Source organism: Sander vitreus, chromosome 11 (assembly GCF_031162955.1).
Source record: "Sander vitreus isolate 19-12246 chromosome 11, sanVit1, whole genome shotgun sequence".
NCBI classification, from domain to species: domain Eukaryota; kingdom Metazoa; phylum Chordata; class Actinopteri; order Perciformes; family Percidae; genus Sander; species Sander vitreus.
Window position 1 is genome coordinate 19,768,220 of NC_135865.1, and position 19,471 is coordinate 19,787,690.

Consider the following 19,471-nt stretch of genomic DNA (forward strand, 5'->3'; position numbering starts at 1 on the left):
ACACTTTTACGTCAAAGATGTTTATATTAACTGATTGAAGAATAAAAACACTATACAGTATTTTAGAACATTTGGTATTTATTTGAACTCAATAGATTGCAGCCTGCCATATGATATGCATAGAAATAAAAACATGTAAAAAATAAGCTCGGCCTTGGTCACCTGTTGCTGACCCGAAAAATCGAGCGTTACTTGTTTTAACAGAGTGGCTCCGTCGCTGGAGCTCACGCTAGCTGCATTTGGGCTGGGGTTGGGTTAGCAGCAGCAACAAGTGTCTTGTTAGCATGTGTTGATGTGAGGTGCTTCATAAGATTCGAGTTGCTTGAGACAGACGTGGAAAGACGTGGAAGACACCGGAAAAAGTGCTTCTAATATCCTTCACTGGTCTCCGTCCAGAGCAACGGGATCTGTTGGTCCATTTTATATACAGTTTATGGTAAGAGCTCGCTGGGTCGTCCCCTGCTCTCAGGTTTCCATCTGTCTGCATGGCGGGGATAATCCGATGTTTTGTAAAACCACGCTACGTTTTAAGCAGCTCTGCGCGGAGATGAGGCGAGGCTTTTACTATGACCTAAAAACTGAAGAAATGTTTGAGTTTCTCAGAGACACAGAGCTTTGCTACTTTTCATATTTCTTTCTGATAGCTTTCATGTGAGCTTGTTGTGTTTCTGTGAGTGAAGTAGGCTACATTTTCAGGCTCAGGAATGCAGAAATGACAGATATGTGACTTATTTAAAAACGCTCCCAGTGTTCAGCAGTGGTGGAATGTGACGAAGTATACAGAGGATACATAATGGTTCTATATAAGAGGATATGTAAAAATGTACTTGGCAAATAACGAATAGCCTATATTATTATTTTATAAGTAGCCTACATTTACTCAAATACGGTAAAATCTTGAGGTACTTCTACTTAGTATTTCCATACTTTTACACCACTTCATTTTGAAGGCAAATATTGTACTCGAATATATTTATTTGATAGCTTTAGTTCCTAGTTATTAACTGCATCTTTAGATTATTAATACAAAATATAACTCAACCAATAAATTATGATATAGTGTTGTAGGTTAAGCTACCCGACCATAAAGCAATTAAAATGAACGCCACATTTACCAGCTGCAACATTAAAGTCACTAATTATAATTGATATAAATATTATAAATATTTCTGATTTGATCTGTTTCTGACTTTTACTTAACAGGACTTTTTTAACACTGCAGTATTGCTACTTTAATGCTTGAATACTTCCACCACTGGGGTTAAATGTTCCCTTTGAGATATTAATTTCCTTTTAGTCATACATTTTGCTGGCATGTGATACTGAAGCTTTTCATCCGCAGACCAAAGCATCACATTCAGTGTTCTTTCCACATCCGATAATAGATTACTTTTTTTCACTGGAGGAAGACATTGATCATCAAGAAGCTAAATGATTAACTCTTCCCATTTAATCCACTCTCCATTTTGTTTCTGTCTTCCTTCTTGCTGCTCAAAGGTTATTTGCAGCTGACCATCGGTGGTTCCACTCTGTGAGAGGAAGAGTAGCAGCCAGCACACACTACAGTTCATCTTTTTCACACTCAGCTTCAGGTAGGTCTTGTCTTGTGAAATATGTGCTTCTCTTTCATATAAATTCACTGAATTAAACAACCTGCAAAGCTCACCACAACTTTTTATAACCGTGATGTAGGTTATAGGTTTACATATATCTCCAGACATAACGCTTATTTTAGTAAGTGTCATTCGGTTTTTGTCATGACAACTTAGGGTTAGGGTGTATCATGACTTTGTCATGACAGTGTCATGTGTTCATGACAGTGTCATGTCACTCTTATGTAGATACCTTCAAGTAAAGTGTTACATTTTGTTCTTATTGGACTAAAGTCTTTGCTCCTCAGGGTCCATGATGAGTAAGAAGCTGCTGGTGGATGTGGACTGTGGAGTAGACGATGCTCAGGCCATCATGTTAGCGCTGGCCGCCCCAAACGTGGAGCTCCTGGGCATCACGTGTGTGCATGGAAACATCACAGTGGAGAATGTGTGTAAGAACACACTTCGAGTTCTGCAAGCCTGCAATAAACTTGAGGTGAGTGCAGCACGGTTAGTTTTCTATAAAGTGTAGTTATTTTATGATCCGGACATGATTTACTGGTGAATCATGTATGTGTTTTCTCAAGAGTTTGGGAGGAATTTACTGGCGTCATGTTTGCTGTTTCTAAAACTGCCCAACAATGAGTTGTTGTTCCTTAAACCACGTGACATGAGGCGGGAACTGGAAAAAAAAACTACACAACCAGTATGAGCTCAATTAGCTTAAGTAGCAAAGTTGCACGAGTTCATATGAAGATTAGACTACTGCATTTTAATACCAAACGAAATAGGAAATGTTCTTTGGTTTTGGCTAGCCGCTCTGGAAAAGGAAATGAAACCAAACACTTGACATGATATTATTATATTACAACAAAAGCACTGCTTATAACATACAGTATTACACATAAAGCAGCCTGTCTCATTCAATGGAAACCTCTTTGAATTACATTTGCCAATTAATCAACAAGATGTACGTCAATCCCATCATACATACCAGTGCATACAAATTTAAGGCATTAAATGTCCCCAAAAAGTATTTTAGAAAAGCATAACATCATATAGTCCAAATTCACTGCATTTATGGAAACCAGCATAGTACACATATACTATACATTTTTAAGGAAAATAAGGTTTATTGACTGATTGAAAAGTAGTAATTTGCTTCAGACATTCTTCTTGTTATGTCAGCGTTTGTGTAACTGTAGCCAATAGAATTACCACATTACATCCTAAGTGTGTCCACATTTAATATTGTAGTGGGGGTGCGAAGGCTTCTAGCAAGGTATATATACAGGGCTGCGAGCAAAACCATACAAACATCATTTTCTTTATAGATCTGGGTACGAAAAGGATCAAATTCAGGTATCGTTTGACTACTCGGTACTGGGTTATTTTGGTCAATATCTTAAAGGTATTGAGTACTAATACCCAGCCCTAGGTATATGTATTTTTTTTAGATTATCATTGTCATATGTCAATATATATTGTGATACAGTTCATTTTCTGAGAATTCAATTTATTAACTGTTAGATCAAATAATCAATCAATCAAAATGTATTTATATAGCACTTTACAGCAACCAGCAGGTATCTAAAGTGCTTTACAACAGGAATCAAGTATAAAACAACATATCATACAATAAAAAGAATGAAACATAACACAGTAAAATCAGAAAAGGTTACAAAGAAACAGGAGAGTGAAATTGTCACACTACTACTACGTATTAAAAGCCATTCTAAACAAATAGGTTTTGAGTTTGGACCTAAAAAGAGCTACATCCGTAATAGTGCGAATATCAGGGGGTAACTTGTTCTGGAGTCTCAGGGCAGCAACTGCAAAAGCCTGATCACCCCACCGTTTATACCTTGACCATGGGACTTCTAAAACCAGCTAATTTGAAAACTGCAATGACGGGTTGTGCTTACACAAAGTAAAAATTCCGGACAAATACTCCGGGGCCAGGCCATTTAAGGCCTTGAAAACAAACAATAAGATCTTAAAATCTATTCTAAAACACACAGGGAGCCAATGTAGGGTGTAGAGAACAGAAGTGATGTGTGCACGTCTAGATGTATTTGTTAAAAAGCGAGCAGCAGCATTTTGAACAAGTTGAAGGTGTGAGATGGAGGTCTGATTCAGACCAACAAAAAGAGCATTACAGTAATCCAACCTTGAACTAATAAAGGCATTAATAGCCTTTTCTAGGTCGTGCCTGCTCAGGAAAGGCTTAACTTTAGCCAGGAGATGAAGCTGGAAAAAGCTCATTCTAACATTTCTGTTCTTCATTACTGATCTGCTTGTCAAATTTCATGCTGCAATCAAAAGTAACCCCCACATTTTTGACATTTTGCGTGCCTGAAGTACTGAAAATAATACACTCAGTTTTATCTTCGTTCAAATTAAGAAAGTTTTGTGAAAGCCACAACTTAATATCATTAATACAACTAAGCAGGGAGATAATATGCGACACTGTCATTTGCTTTCATAGGTAAACACATTTGCAAATAATCTGCATAACAATGAAATGACAGGTTGTGCTTGCCTATAATAGCCCCTAAAGGCAACATATACAAAGAAAAAAAAATGGGGCTAAGAATGGAACCCTGGGGTACCCCACAAAAGAGAGGAGCAGCTGACGAGGAGAGGTCACCAATCATGACAGAAAAGCTCCTATTTGCCAAATAGGAGCTAAACCATTTAAGTGCCGAGCCTCGGATGCCTACACAATGATCAAGGCGAGAGAGGACTGCATGGTCCACTGTGTCAAAAGCCGCTGTGAGGCCCAAGAGCACTAAAACAGTAGGATTCCCAGCATCTACAGACAAGGCAATATCGTTGTGTACTCTCAATAGTGCAGACTCAGTGCTGTGACGTGATCTAAAACCAGATTGAAATTTTTCAAACACAGAGTTCTGTTGTAAAAAGGCTTGTACCTGTATGAAAGCAACTTTTTCCAAAACCTTTGAAAGAAAAGGCAGATGAGAGACTGGTTTAAAATTGGACAACACTGTGGGGTCAACAACAGGCTTCTTAAGTAGGGGCCTGCCGCCTGACCACAGCATGTTTAAAGGCAGCTGGGACAGAACCTGAACTAAGACAAGAATTCAAAAAAAGTAAGTAAGTAAACTCGACCCAATGGTGCTATTAAAAACCTCCTTCACCATTCTGGCGGCACAATATCTAAGGGGCAGTTGGTAGGTTTCATGTGTTGCACTACCTCAGTAAGCAATGTCAGAGAAACTGGCTTAAATGCCTCAAACACAGCAGAGTGCACAGGAGCAGCAGGTACAAACACATTAAAATTAGCACTGGCGTTTTGCCTGACAGATGCTACTTTGTCGATAAAATTACAGAGAAACTTCTCACGTGTACTGATTGAAACATCTGTCGGAGGAGAGGTGCTAAATTCACGACAGAGTTAATAGTATTAAATAACACTCTTGGTTCATGGCAACTGCTAGCTATGACAGAAGAGAGATTGTGCATCTTCGCCACCTTCACAGCCTTCTGGTACAGCTAGACTGACCCTTAATGAACCCAGCGATACTTGTAAATTGTACTTCTTCCACCTTCGTTCAGCTTGTCTGCAGCGTTGCCTAAGGGCCCTTGTGGTGTCATTTAGCCAGGGGTCCTCCTTAGGTTTAATCCGATGAGGGGCAATAGAGTCTAGGATTTCCATGCTTGTGGAATGGAACACAGAGAGAATTTTATCTGGGGAAGAGGGAGAGACCAGACCATTCATGACATAGAACTGAGAGCCCATGAACGCAGAAGCAAACTCTCCAGCTGAAGAGGTGATGCAGCGGCGCCTAGAAGCTGAGGATACAGGCTTACTAGCAGGTGGAGGAACACTGATCTCAAACCTGATGGGGAAGTGATCTGAGATACCAGTTTCTGTTATTTCACTGAGTGAAACTGAAAGCCCATAGGAGATGATGAGATCTAATAACATAATGCAAAGATGTTGGGCTAATTCAGTCAAGGTAAAGTAACATCACATTGAGTTAACAATGTGGTAAATTCAGTGTTAAGTAAAATAAAATAGTCCAGCTGTATAATTTGCAATATTAGCTACATTGTTATAAATGTTGTCTCATTATGTTTCAAACTACAAGATATGTTGCATATATGGACAGAAATCAGTTTGGAAGCTGTGTAACAATAACACCGGTATAAATGTTTCCTTGTGGTACGTGTTTTTCATTTGGTGCCAGATTCCAGTGTTTAAAGGTGCAGCTAAGCCGATCCTTGGGAACAGCCTCAGTATGGGACAGTTCCACGGGCAGGACGGGTTGGGAGACGCTCCTGACCCCAACGCACCTGGTCTGGACCTGGTTCAGAAGGAGGGTGCTGTGTCAGCCATGATCAGGATTGTCAATGAGAATCCAGGAGAGGTGAGAGGTGTGAGACAGCTGTCTGTGTGTGTGCGTTCGCGTATGTGTGCTTTTTCAGGTCTTTAAGGTTTGGGTTTATTCCCCAGGTGTCTCTGGTTGCCACGGCACCCCTCACCAACCTGGCTCTGGCTGTAAGAATGGATCCATCTCTACCGAGCAAACTCCGAGGGCTCTACATCATGGGAGGCAACACTGAATGTCAGTAAAATCATAAACTAGTTTTTTCATATTGGATTTAAGCAAAAGGTGGTGAAGGTGACACAGTGTTAATGGGCTAGACAAAGTAATGTACTCTGACAAAAAGGACTTATTTGAATAATTTCTTTCGCCATTAATCTCTAATTGGCACAGAAATGACTCTGTTGTTGTCTCTTATCTCATATGTGTTGTTTTGAAAACTGAGCGCCAGACATCTTTTACAGCCTAACAGATGCCACTGCCACTCAACCTACTGTGACAAGAGCTGAAAAAAAATGTGTCTGTAACTATTCTGATAATTGATTATTCATTTAAGCCAATTCTCCAGCAAAACTGCCAAACTGGTTGCAACTTCCCCAATGTGAGGATTTTTGGCTTTTCCTTGATCATCATTGGGTTTTGGACTGTTGGTTGGACAAAAGAAGCCGGGTCAAATATGCCAATATGACATATTTCTTTAATTACTAGTATTATTCAGACAACAACATGAATCAATCAATCAAGACAAGAATAATCTAAAAGGAAAATAATTGTTAGCTGCAGCCCTAACCTTGACCCCGTGTTAATTGTAATTCAAATCCTTGTCTCAAGTGTTCTCATTATTCTGAGATTATTTTTTGGGGCTTTTCCGCCTTTAATTGACAGGACAGCAAGGTGAGAAAGGGGAGAGAGAGGGGGAAGACATGCAGGAAATCGTCACAGGTCGGAATCGAACCCTGGACCTCTGCGTCGAGGCATAAATCTCGAGGCATAAACCTCTAAGTATATGTACCCTACCCACCTCTACCCACTGAGCCAACCCGGCCACACACTGTCTACATCCTTTAATGGTGGAGTTTTCTGTGGTTTGCTCCTTCAGCTCGAGGAAACACTACAGTGTGTGGCGAGTTCAATTTTGCTGCTGATCCAGAGGCTGCGTACATCGTACTGAACGACTACCAGTGTCCCACCTACTTGGCCTGCTGGGAGTTTACCTGCTACAGCAAGCTGTCCTGGGTAAGGCTCCTTTTCACACATTGTAACGTATATATTCCTCAGACTATTTACAGCACACAGCCTTTCCAATAAGTTTATGCATCGGGGAATTCATCAGAGAACAATTGCTGATCTGTGTTTACATCTCTAATGGTATTGACAGGAGTTTTGTGACACCTGGTTGGCGCAGGACACAGAAAAAGCTCGCTTCATGGCACAGATCTTCCAACACAGCATCGAGGTGTCACACAGCAAACACTTCCAGAAAGAGTTTGCCGGCGGCACGGGTTTTATTTCCTGTGACTCGTATGCCATGGCAGCCGCCGTAGACGATTCATTCATCACAGAAAGCGACCATTATCCAGTTAGCGTAGAGCTGACGGGCACGCACACCAGAGGCATGATGATAGTAGATACTGTGGGCTTTCTGAAAAACGCTCGAAAGGCTTTTATTATGAAGAAGGTGGATATGGAGAAGTTCAAGCAGATGATGATGGCTGCTTTGAAATAACAGCTCTGAACACACTAAGCATGTCACGGTTTCCATCCACAAATTTTGGCCCAGTTTTCTGTTGAGTTGTAGAAGCAGCTTTGGTCTTACTACTCACAATGAGCAATTTCTCCATTTGTGTTTTTAGTAATAAGCCAACATACTGTATATAAAACTGTGCAACTGACTGCAAACTGTAACTTTGCACTGTGTCTATAGCAGGAAAGACCAAGACGAACTCTGTATGATGTAATATGAATGCTAACGGAAGACTTACACTGTATGTGTATACCTCAATTGTCATTTATGATGACCCCATCATGAAAACTGATTTTAAATGTTTACTTGAAATCGTATGTTTCAGTCAGACGTGTTTTTGATGACAGCACCTCATTAAAATGTTAATAGAACCTCTTTCTTTACATTGCATTCATTATTTATTTCATCACATCAAGTTTCTCACAGCACAACACACACATTCATCCAGAAAAATCTCCAGCCAGTGACAGCTCCAGTGTTTTTCAGCACTAGATTTTGTCCTTCAGTTTGCATTGTTCTTTAATATCTGGTAGTCCTTTCTTGACACGTTTAGTTTAAATCATTGTAAGTATTTACAGTTGCTCCAGGATTCACTCGACCACTCGTTCCTCAATATCCTTTCCTTCCTCTGAATCTCGACCTTGTGTCCAGCTGTAAGACAGGACAGACATTTGTTAGTGTGCAGCACACACTCACGCTGAAGGCATGAGTCAATTGTACAAGACAGAATTTAAATTAAACATTATCAGCCATTTGTTTTCAATATTCCCTATGCTTCTGGTCACTTTGGGAAAACATCTTACAGACACACCGAGAAAGAGGAAGATAAAACATTCCCTGCTCTCTTTACTCTTCCACTTCCCACCAGTTCCTACTGTAGGTGCACAAATGCTTTCAACATTACAATGTAATACTGCTGACTTACCATTGACCTCTTGCACTCAAAGAAGGATGTCTGCAGGGCTTTGCAGTGGCCCTCCTTCAAACACTCACTGGGCATCTTCCCCTCCTCACAAATTAAGAAACCAGTTAGAAAACACTGGGCACTTCCCATGAGCTAAATGTTCATTTCCTCGCACAAATGCAATGTTTGAACCTGATCTCAAAATCAAATTGAGTTTAATGAACACTCCAACAACATTTAATTCAAAGGTTGTAGTGTATCAGATGCTTTCTAATGCAGTATTTTTTATTTTTACATAAATAATGTTTATGGCCACTTAATATACAGATATTCAGTTATGAATTAGGATCAGTTGATCAAGTTTAGCCCAGTGATCTAGGATCTAACGTTACCGCAAATGTTGCATACATCATCTGATCCACCACGAAGGAGTACAGCAGTTTGACATTTTTAACGTTAACATGTTAGGCTAACAAACACCAACCTCAATATTGTATTTTTGGTGCAGTAACTTAGCTAGCGTTAACTGCATAGACTGTATAAAACTAGCTGTTAGCTACTTAACTAGCTAAAGTTGTTACGTTAACGAATGTGACATTCGGTAGTTAACGTTAACTGTAACGTAAGAAATACTACTGACACCGAATTCAACAAACAGCGTGTCACATCGATTAGGTTAGGATTAAATCCATGGATTTATTAAGAGGGTTAAATCGAGGCTTTGGCAGGTAATATCAGCGATAATCGACGAATGTTAAACATTAAACTATAACTTCACCTCGGTGATTTCATTATCATATTTATGACTTGATTAAATGGTCAGCTTTTACAATGGGGTTTGTCGTGACGTAGAATGAAAGACGTTATTGGTGACTGGTTGGGGAAACATATTATCCACGTAACATTACGGTTCTTACTCCAGAGCACTGCTAGGTCTGGCAATGGGAAACTACGACTTAGGTACTAATAGGTCACGTTAAAGTTAACTTAACTCCAAGCGTTTGTAGACTAATTATCCAACTATGGAACCGCAGCGCCTTGTTTCACACCTGTAGTTACTTCAGATGTTATGACTATGAACAGAGAACCTTTACTTACCTTGACCACGCAGTCGTGCTGAAGGAGACAAGCCTTGAAGTCCTCTCTGACACCGGCGCAGGCTCGGGTATCCTCCTCTTTATCCTCGTAATATTTCGGCATTGTGCAGAATCCACTTTAACACCAATATTCCCTTATTCATACATTCACAGGTGCAAAACTGGGCTAGATAACAGAAGTGACATCAGACCTCAATGTTAAGAAAGCTTTCAGCCACCATGTTTCTGAAACTGCATGATGGGAAAACGGAAGTACTTTGGCGCAAAGAAGTGAACGCTGGGAAGGTTTGTAGTTTTTCTATGTCGATTTTGTTTAAAAGTTTGAAAGTAGCATGTAGACAGGTCATCCATTTGCGCAAAGTTAAAATACTATGTCAAATGAATTTTCTGATCATGTTAGCAATAGATTTGCTATGCTTTTACCTTGTTACTTTACAGCTGTTCTGAAATCAAACCTGGTGATGCAGATGGCATGAGTAATGCAAGTAGAACAAAATCACAACACAGAAAAATGGCCATGAGTTCTAACAACTTTTATCATTTATTTCAAAGATGTCCATGAAAAATGATGTCAAAAACATCAGAGGCAGGCATACACATGTACATGATGAAGGCACATGAACTGATGAGTGTATGGAGTTGTCGATCAAGGGAAGAGTTCCTTTTCTTTTTTTGTCTCCAGTCCAACAATACAGTAGGGGAATCAGGAGATTCATGACCGTTCATGCTGTTTTCATGCATTCAGTTTTGGTTTGTATGGGGATCCAGGAAAAGAGGGCAAAGCAAATCCTGTTACTAGTACTGAATCTCATTCCCCTTTCAAAACATGTGCCACCATTTAAGCGACTTGCTCTCATCTTCTCCCAATTAAGAATCTGATGAAGAGGCGGCGATCAAGCTTTCTTGAGTACAGCTCTAGCATGGATGGTTTGATCAGGGGGTGGAGGAGCCTGCTCTGACCAAAAATGCATTGTTTATAAACTACAAATAATAATCATGCACGTGAACAACATAAGCAAAGATTGACCCATATCAATTTCACCAAAAGGCACTTCACTACCTCCTTGAATAAACCACAAAAATGTAAAATGAGTGAAGTTTCACAAATTTCTTCAACTCAAAACATTGGCCACACACAAAAACACATGTCAAGTGGATTTCAATAAACTATTAAAAAGGCGAGAGAGAGAGAGAGAGAGAGAGAGAGAAAAGCGTTGCTTTTTTTTTTTTATATATATATATATATTTACAATCAGTGAAAGTACTACACAACCTCAGCCAAATCATACAAGAAAATGTGCACATAATCAGTAGTCATATTCTGTCCAATCGAATAACAGATACGTGATTGGGCAAATAGATGTTTACATAGATTTGGAGGAGTCAGTGAAATAAGCATCTACTATGGGAATTTAAGTACAATGGTGAAGGGTGTGATGGTAACAAAAATTGTGAAAAAGCAGTGCAAATTACACCGTTTCAGATGGTAATCTGGTATAAACCCCCCCCTATCTTTTTTACCACTGTCTCTTAGCATAACACAGAGATATTGTTCTTTACATCCAATCACTAATTGGATTTTGTGTTATTTTAAAAAATATTAGTATTTCCAGCAATCAAAGTGTAGGCAAGAGTGACAGATTGGAATAATGTTGCTGAGACAATTTCAAGGGACCTGGATATAAGGCACAATTTTTTTCAATTTTGAACCACAACTTCTTAAACAGAATCTATTCACAACTCTCCAGCCATTCAGACTTTAAGAAATGAAAATGAACTGTTTTAAATGTAACGTTTCGCTTCAAGTGAAAAGAAACGGTAACCAACTGAACCAAGCTACTTGCAACAGCAGACAAAAGCAACTTCGCAAGTAGCTGTAATAATGAAAAGAAAATGTACACAGCAATTTAGACAACAAAAAAACAGTACAGAAATAAAACATCCTCTGAATTACCATACACGTCTCTTAATAGAATAAAAATATATCTTACCTCTTGTACAAATTAAAGATTTATTTCAAATAAATTAAGTCACCTTCATAGATCGTCATAGCTGTAATAATATATCAATATAACAATATATTCCTTCGGGAAAATGACACCAAGGCAATGTCTGATTGGTTTACTATTAATGGACACTGAGGTCATACACGGCCTGTCAGACAGGAGGTGAGATAGATATGGTATCATGGAACTTATTTTCTTGATGAATTGGGATAGTTACCACGGAATCTGGCCTACAGTATGGTCAAAGTTGTTACTGACTGGCTACAGGCAGGATTTTGGAACAGTAAGCTCATCCTGAGTTTGTGTTTCAGGACAAGTGGAGTATTTGAGTATGGCTGACAGTACTCTGGGTGTGAGGGAAACATTGTTGTTTGGGCTGGTGTTGATCTAGAGCTCCGTTATCTCTGTCGAGAACAGAGAGCAACTGGCCATTAGTGATGACAACATTCTTGATCATCATGGGCTTTTGCTGAGGCGCTAGTGGACAGTGCAATGCCCCAGCTTGCCCAAAGGTGGCAGGATTGAGAAACAGAGGAGGATTTGGCAGCATCTACACCAGTGGCCAGGTGACTGGTTCTCCCCAGACATGATAATTTGTCCTTATTCGTCCAAGCATTTTCTGATTGTGTTCAAAGCTGCTGAACAACAGTCACTTTGAGAGCCAGAGCTGGGAACAGATGTCTTCCACACACTCCGCTGTTGTTCTTTAGGACAGTAGTATTCACATTCTCACAAATGAATTAAGAACACAAGAGTGGAGGAGAGATGCAGAAAGAAATGGAGAAATCGATCGATGAGAAGCAAAACAAGGTACATTAGGAAGAGCGAGGATAGAGAGGTGGCGTTCTCAGACAAGCAACTCTAGTGGGCTCTAATGACTTCACTGTTGGTTGCCAGGTGCCAGAAGCCCTGCGTAAGCAATCTAGGAGATTTTGGTCCCCCAGGGGCCATGATTCATGTGCCTGCTCCAGAACAGTCAGCCAGCTATCCTCTTTATATGTATCTGCAGGAGGAGAGCAGAGCATCACATGTGTTATTGGATAAAACAATGAGTCAGTATGCATCTGGAGAGAGTGATATTTATAATTTAATTGGACAGAAGATGAACAGGTGTAGTATGCGATTGGCTTACTTCACTGAGAATGGCCCACACAGCTGAGTCTTTGACAACTGAAAGCCGAAGTGCTATGATGGGATTGAAAGAAGGATCTACAAATCCCTCTGCCACACCCTTTTCAAACTGACCTGTAGGTTTACACACACACACACACACACACACAACTCTAAATCATATTTTCAGGGAGAGTGCACTGCCAGTAATTAAGCAGTCATCTATGTGCTCAACAGTGAGAAAACAAACAAATGTGAAACAAAACATGGCAGCTTAGAGAATAGGAACTTTATTCAACCATCACATTTCATAAAAAGCTAAGAAATAAAAAGCTATTTTATAAGCTTTATGCATTATAAAAAAATGTCAGCAAAGGAATTAAGAGGAGAAAATGGCTGCAGGAAGAGCAGAAAACTTCCGATGAAAATCAGAAGGCATAAAAAGAGAAAAGGGCTGTGACTGAGAACATTTCACACACTTTTTGTCTGTATCACTGTAGGCAGTGATACAATGTGAGTGTGTAATCTGACCACGATGTTTCTGTAATCTGACCACGATGTTTCAGTGTGTTTGTATGCACTCACACACATATGGCACTAGGAGACTGTCAAATCCACTTACCAATCCTGTAAAAGCGGTCTTCAGTTCGCTTGAACTTCTCTTTGGTCTTCAGTTCAGGTTCCTAACATTTGAACACATTGAAAGATGGACAGTAGAGTAAAAGAAAAGACACAAATGAAAATGTTATATTAATTATTTCTCTTTCGAGTAGCCCCTTAAACAGACATCTGTGCCTACACTGGGAGTGTGAATCACAATGTAAAAATGTATTGCCTTTGGCGGAGCAAACGATTCTGTCACGCGCACATTCCTGTCAATAATCAATATGCTACATACAAGAGCAACCGTTCTGTGTGTTTGTGTTCGTACCGAAACAGGCAGTATTTCCACTGTGGTGTTCTCAATTTTGTCCCCTGGGTGCTCTTGGTTTCCACTGCGAAACAGGAATCTGCCAATCAAATCAAATATGCATTTATTCATTTTAATATTTACATTCATGGATAAGCATTCTTGCACTTTTCCCCTCATGGTAGCTGCCACACAGGTATGCCATTAAATCACTCATGGACAGTAGGTTCATTATGCAAGTTATGTCTATTAAATGAAAAATGTAGTATGCAAAAGCATGTATATACTAGGGCCATCAGGATTAACGCGTTAATCGTGATGCGATTAAGGGCCGAGCATAACGCGTTCATTTTTTTTTTATTGCATTAATCGCATGCCGCCATTTATTAATTTATTTTACACTTCACTCTGCTTTGCGTCGTTCCTAACAGGCTACTATTTTGACCCTTTGCCGCACCTTTACTTATCATCAAGCTGCCAAACTTCCTTGTAACACATCACTGCTGCAAGCATGATGGAGAAAGACAGCAGCAACACAATTCTCCGGACGGCTCAGTAGACAAGCCATATGCACATTGTGTAAAGCCAAATTAAAATATCACCGAAGCACGTCAAGCTTCAGCTACCACCTACGAGCTGAGCATAGTACAGTTAATGTGACTCAGGTTGATGCTAGTGGGCTCAGGCAAAGCACCACCCTGTGGATGAAACCAAATCCCCCAAAAAATTCTGACCCGTCTTATACATTGCCGTCGAGGGGGACAGCAGCCCCACGCACACACAGCCTGTACGACACGGCGAAAGCAGCCCAACTGGAACTGCTGCAAAGTGCAAACGATGTCTCATTAACCGGTGATCACTGAACGTCAGTGAGTAATCAAAATTATTTAGGAGTTACTGCACACTATATTGACTCTAGATTCACACATTTTTCTTTTGTTAACAGTAAATAAATAATAAACAAATACAAATCAGTAAGTCGAGTTCATTTCTTTCTTTGCATTCATTTGATTCCCAATCAAGATACACTGGTAAGAATTGCTTTCCATTGTTAATATGTACTTAAAAACAGTTCTGAAATGCAAAATAATAGAATTTTAATCATGTGATAAAACATGAACAACTGAATTTCTATAGTTAAAAAATGAATAGTTTATCAGCCCTAGTATATACATATAATAAATGTATCTTTAAGTCAGGGTATCTTTCCAAGCGACATGAAAAGGGCTAGGGTAGTCCCCCTTTTTAAGAAAATAGATCAGATGTTGGTAATTATAGGCCTGTATCAATTCTGACAGCCATATCGAAGGTGTTTGAGCATCTTGTGTATGAGCAGGTGGAAGAGTACCTGGTTAGACAAAATCTACTGTATGAACTTCAGTCTGGATTTAGAGCAGCATATTCTACTGAAACCTGTCTTATTAATTTATTTGATTATATTCGACAGAACTTTGATGAAGGAAAGTATGTGGGCATGAATCTTCTTGATTTGCAAAAAGCCTTTGATACTGTAAACCATGCAATACTACTATCAAAGCTAAAAAGTATAGGCTTCAGAAATACTGCTGTGAAATGGTTCACCTCTTACCTCACTGGAAGAACTCAAGTTTGTGATGTTGAGGGGACCATATCAGAGCCTCAGGATATTACTTGTGGGGTGCCCCAAGGTTCAATCCTTGGCCCCCTTTTATTCGTTTATATCAATGACATGCCAGCTGCGGTGAAATGTAAGCTGCTGGAAGTTGTCTAGAACAAATGCACTTAAGGTCACATGTAATGGCACTGAAATAGTGTCTCAGAAAAGTGTCACATACCTGGGCTTAACATTAGAGCAGTCATTAACCTGTAAATCTATTGCTGACAAAATATTATCCAAGTGTGCTGGTAAACTGAAATTCCTGTATCGCAGGACAAGGCATCTAGATTTTTCTATCAAAAAATTACTGGTTGTATCACTGATTCAAAGTCATTTTTATTATGCATGTTCTGCTTGGTACTGTGGATTATCAGTTATCAGTAAACTTAAAAACAGACAGCACATTAGATAGAAGTGCTTTTTTCTATACAGGTATAACATTGTGGAATAATCTTCCGCTTTCCCTCAAAATTGTAAATACCAGAGGGGCTTTTAGACATCAGGTTAAGGCATTTTTATGGAATAGAGTAACTGATCTTTTTCATTAAAGTAGACTGATTATTTCTGATTTTTGAATGCTCTTGAACCTTGGATGATTTGTGTTAAATGTTATTGTCTTTGTACTGCAATATGTCTTTGTCATGTGTTCCAATCAGGTGCATTTCAGTGGCCAAAGCAATGTATCGTTTATCTGGGTATCTTATACCCTCCTGTAAAAAAAAAAAACCTAGTTCAAGTTAATTTGGATCCATTATTGAATAAAATCTCTTGTGATTTTAACAAATGGTTGACTCTCAAGCTCTCATCAGCAGGGAAGGCCAATGTTGTAAAATTAGTTTGTGTTCCCAAGCTGAACTACCTTACCCAATCTCTTCCTCTGGAGGTTCCCCTGTCATATTTTAAATGGTTTGACAGGATAACAAAGACATTTATTTGGAATGGTAAAAACCCCCAGCTACATTATAATAAATTACAAAGACCGATTGATAGAGGAGGTTTGGCTCTACCAAAGATGCTGTATTATTATTATTATGCTTTTAACTTAAGGCATCTAGCCAACTGGTCTCTTCCTCCTGAGAGAGCCCCACCCTGGTATTGTATTGAGCAATCTGTTCTTGCCCCATTATCGCCCTTACAAAGCCTGTCTGTTAAACTGTATGGTGAGGAGAAAACGCAGCCGATAATCTATCACTAAATGTTGTTTGGACCAAAGTGGCCTGGCTGTTTGAACTGTTTCCATGTCTAACTACTTCATCAAGTGTTAGATGAAATCCAAAGTTCTGTATGGGTAGATCTCTCCTTTTTTGGAGGGATTGGTTGGAAAAGGGTATTGTCACACTGGGGGATCTGTATCTCGGTGGATCCAGTTATTCAGCCCCGAGGGCACCAGAATGTTTAGATACAGTGTTGTTGAAATATGGAAAAGGTCATGAGGCTTTGGGTATTATTCTATGCTTATGCAGAACCCGGGGGATGGAGCCTGGACAGCCCTCAAAAAGACATGGGAAAGGGATCTGAGTATTACACTGGATGATGAGGAGTGGGACGGAATCTGTAGGAATGTTAAAACTATGTCACGCGATGTGAGGGTGCACCTCATTCAGCTCAAGATTATGCATCGCTTCTATTGGACTCCCTCCAGATTATTTAGAATTGGTCTGAAAGACACACCGAATTGTTGGAAATGTAAGACAGTGGACGGCCAATTACTTTATGTCCTATGGTCCTGTGATAAGGTCCAGGAGATTTGGACCGGTATACATGATAACCTATGTCAGATAGCAGGGAACTAGGTTCCATTCCAACCAAGATTATTTGATCTTGGAGATGGGTCAATCCTAAACGGGATGGATAAGCACATAAGAATCTGGGTCCAGACTAGTTTGATAATAGCCAGACAGATTCTTTTAAGAGGATGGAAGAATGAAGGGGTGCCGTCAATCCAGGAGTGGGCTTGTGCAATGGCTAGGGTGGCGGTGTTTTTACTTAAAGTTTGCAGTTGCACCGTACTTACTTGTATTACATGTTTAACAGACAGAGAGTAGGAGACAGAGGAAACATGTCAGACAGACCAACTGCTGATGAGATGTTATCTAAAAGAGTCTGAGCCAGTGTCATTCAAAAGCAGACAAAGCACTCCAGAGTCAGACAGTGAAACACAAGATGGCCCTTTTCCCACTCACTGCCACTTACTTGCTGAGTGACAGTGACAGTCTCACACACTTGTCTTGTTGTCCTAACATTATCTTTACAAAAGCAATGGATACATTCATCGCTATAAAATGAATTTCCTCATGACCAAATATTAACATTCCTTTCAGGTCTGCTCTGATCCAAGCTGTCAGCTTTGCTATCAGCTCTCTTTATATTCACTGTCTTGCTCCCTCTCTACCTCCGGATCCACAGAGAGTAGGAGGCTGGCCCGAGAATGCTTATTTTAGAGCACTCTCATTAGCTCGGCCTGATCCCTGAAGAGACACACAGCGCATGCACACACACACGCACACACAAGCTAAACCTGCATCACTGAAGGGCAGCAGGCAGAAATAAGTGAAAAGACAGATTTCTGCATGTGCCTGTATGTGGAAATGTTATGGTCATGATAATGATATATATGCATGCTTACCATATTATTTGAACGCAATCAAAGCTGTGCACACAAACCTATCACAATTAGATAAAGCCCTTTATACGTACCGCTCTATGCTAACAGGTCGGTCAAATTTGAAGAGGATGTAGTCTCCTGCAGTAGGAGTGATGGCCCAGAAGAAGTCCTCTCCTAGGTACGTCTTCTCTAATGTGTGACCCTGATACACCTGTGTGACACAATACACGTTTTGTTCCACACTGATCACTGATTTTGAAGTTGGTGTATATTGCATTAAAGAAATTTTTCTTTGATAGTTATTTTTATGACTAGATAAGTGCAAAGTAAAGATCAAGAGATAATAGTTTATGGGAACACTGCCATGATACCTTCACTGAAGTGGAAACCTCAGCTGGGGGGTTGACATGCATCTTGTGAAGCAGTGGCTTCAAGAAGTCCTTGTCCTACAGACACAGAGAGGAAACCAACCTTTCAACACAGGAACTAGCCTCAACTATTGTTGGAAATAAATGGCGGTGAGGGTGTGAGACTCACTGTGAGTTTTTGGATCTTTCCAGCAAGAGAAGAATGGAGTCCCACGTGTTGAAACAGGGAGGGTCTGAACCGCACACGTAGGCTGGACTTCTGCCGCTCGCAGTGTTTCTTTGAAAAAGGACAAGGGAGAAATGATGAGACCCATTCCTCTTACAATGACACTCATATCTATACAGTAACCACAGTGCATACCGCATCTTTCTCAGGATTGCAGACTTTGACCCAGAGAATATGGTCCAGCAGCCAGTCGATGGGCTTTTCCTTGTAGAACATGAAGATGAACTCGACAATGAGGTTCAGGTCTGGAGCCTGGAACATTTTTCCTGGAGGAAAGAGAGAATAAGGGAGGTGTATAGACATTTGTTGATCCTGAACGGAAGCATTCAGCATCATTAACAATGAGCAGATTAAAGCATTAATCTGAATAAAAACAAAACAAGAAGAAATGATTGCAACAGTTTCACTTGGACTAAAATATACCCGTTTCTCATTTACATATTGTAGTGATGTGCTTAATTTGGATTTGCTTTTCCCTGCCAAATCAAAGTACTTTACAATGACCCAATTTCTACGCCGATCAATATAATTTCAATCTTTTCTTAACTGGCTGCTGCAGATCCATCCACGGTGCATTTGACTGTTTATCATAAAATCCGACAAGTCTTACAGCATGTGAATGCTTTGCCAAGTTAAGAGAATGAGATAATAATCACTTTTGAGAGACCATTTAGCCAGGAATGCCATTGTTTGGCATTGCAGATCTTGCTTCATTTGACAGACCCTTGGTGGATGCCGAGTATTGATCATGTGCTTAACGGATCGTACCAATGAAGCCCAGCTGAGAGAACTCCAGGATCATCCAGTCCTCTGACGAGAGCTGCAGGGCAAAGTTCTTCATAGTGGCAAAGTAGTTAGGCTTCGCCACAATGTCATCCTCCAGCTGAAGGAACACAGACACAGAAAGAACAAAAATTTAAG

General features: G+C 40.0%; 3 protein-coding genes across 3 annotated transcripts in view; 1 reads left to right on the forward strand and 2 right to left on the reverse strand.

Moving 5' to 3' along the window:
- Positions 1 to 485: 485 nt before the first annotated feature.
- LOC144525404 (inosine-uridine preferring nucleoside hydrolase) lies at positions 486 to 7,684 on the forward strand. Its single transcript, XM_078262192.1, has 7 exons — positions 486 to 544; positions 1,495 to 1,592; positions 1,901 to 2,088; positions 5,807 to 5,986; positions 6,073 to 6,184; positions 7,044 to 7,180; positions 7,323 to 7,684. Exons 1-7 carry the CDS (start codon positions 486 to 488, stop codon positions 7,668 to 7,670), a joined length of 1,122 nt encoding a protein of 373 aa, XP_078118318.1. The 3' UTR covers positions 7,671 to 7,684.
- On the reverse strand, positions 7,600 to 9,925 carry coa5 (cytochrome C oxidase assembly factor 5). The gene is made up of 3 exons (XM_078262193.1): positions 9,691 to 9,925; positions 8,614 to 8,697; positions 7,600 to 8,339 (listed from the first exon to the last, which is right to left on the reverse strand). Exons 1-3 carry the CDS (start codon positions 9,790 to 9,792, stop codon positions 8,298 to 8,300), a joined length of 228 nt encoding a protein of 75 aa, XP_078118319.1. The 5' UTR covers positions 9,793 to 9,925; the 3' UTR covers positions 7,600 to 8,297.
- Positions 9,926 to 10,564: 639 nt separating this feature from the next.
- Positions 10,565 to 19,471, reverse strand: part of mgat4a (alpha-1,3-mannosyl-glycoprotein 4-beta-N-acetylglucosaminyltransferase A) — a 37,397-nt gene continuing 28,490 nt past the window's right edge. The window contains exons 8-16 of the mRNA XM_078262194.1: positions 19,319 to 19,433; positions 18,686 to 18,816; positions 18,494 to 18,601; positions 18,328 to 18,402; positions 18,049 to 18,167; positions 13,737 to 13,815; positions 13,428 to 13,488; positions 12,828 to 12,940; positions 10,565 to 12,698 (exon numbers count right to left, since the gene is read on the reverse strand). Of these exons, the coding sequence (XP_078118320.1) occupies positions 12,672 to 12,698; positions 12,828 to 12,940; positions 13,428 to 13,488; positions 13,737 to 13,815; positions 18,049 to 18,167; positions 18,328 to 18,402; positions 18,494 to 18,601; positions 18,686 to 18,816; positions 19,319 to 19,433 (828 nt within the window). The 3' untranslated portion in view covers positions 10,565 to 12,671. The remainder of the gene's footprint in view (positions 12,699 to 12,827; positions 12,941 to 13,427; positions 13,489 to 13,736; positions 13,816 to 18,048; positions 18,168 to 18,327; positions 18,403 to 18,493; positions 18,602 to 18,685; positions 18,817 to 19,318; positions 19,434 to 19,471) is intronic.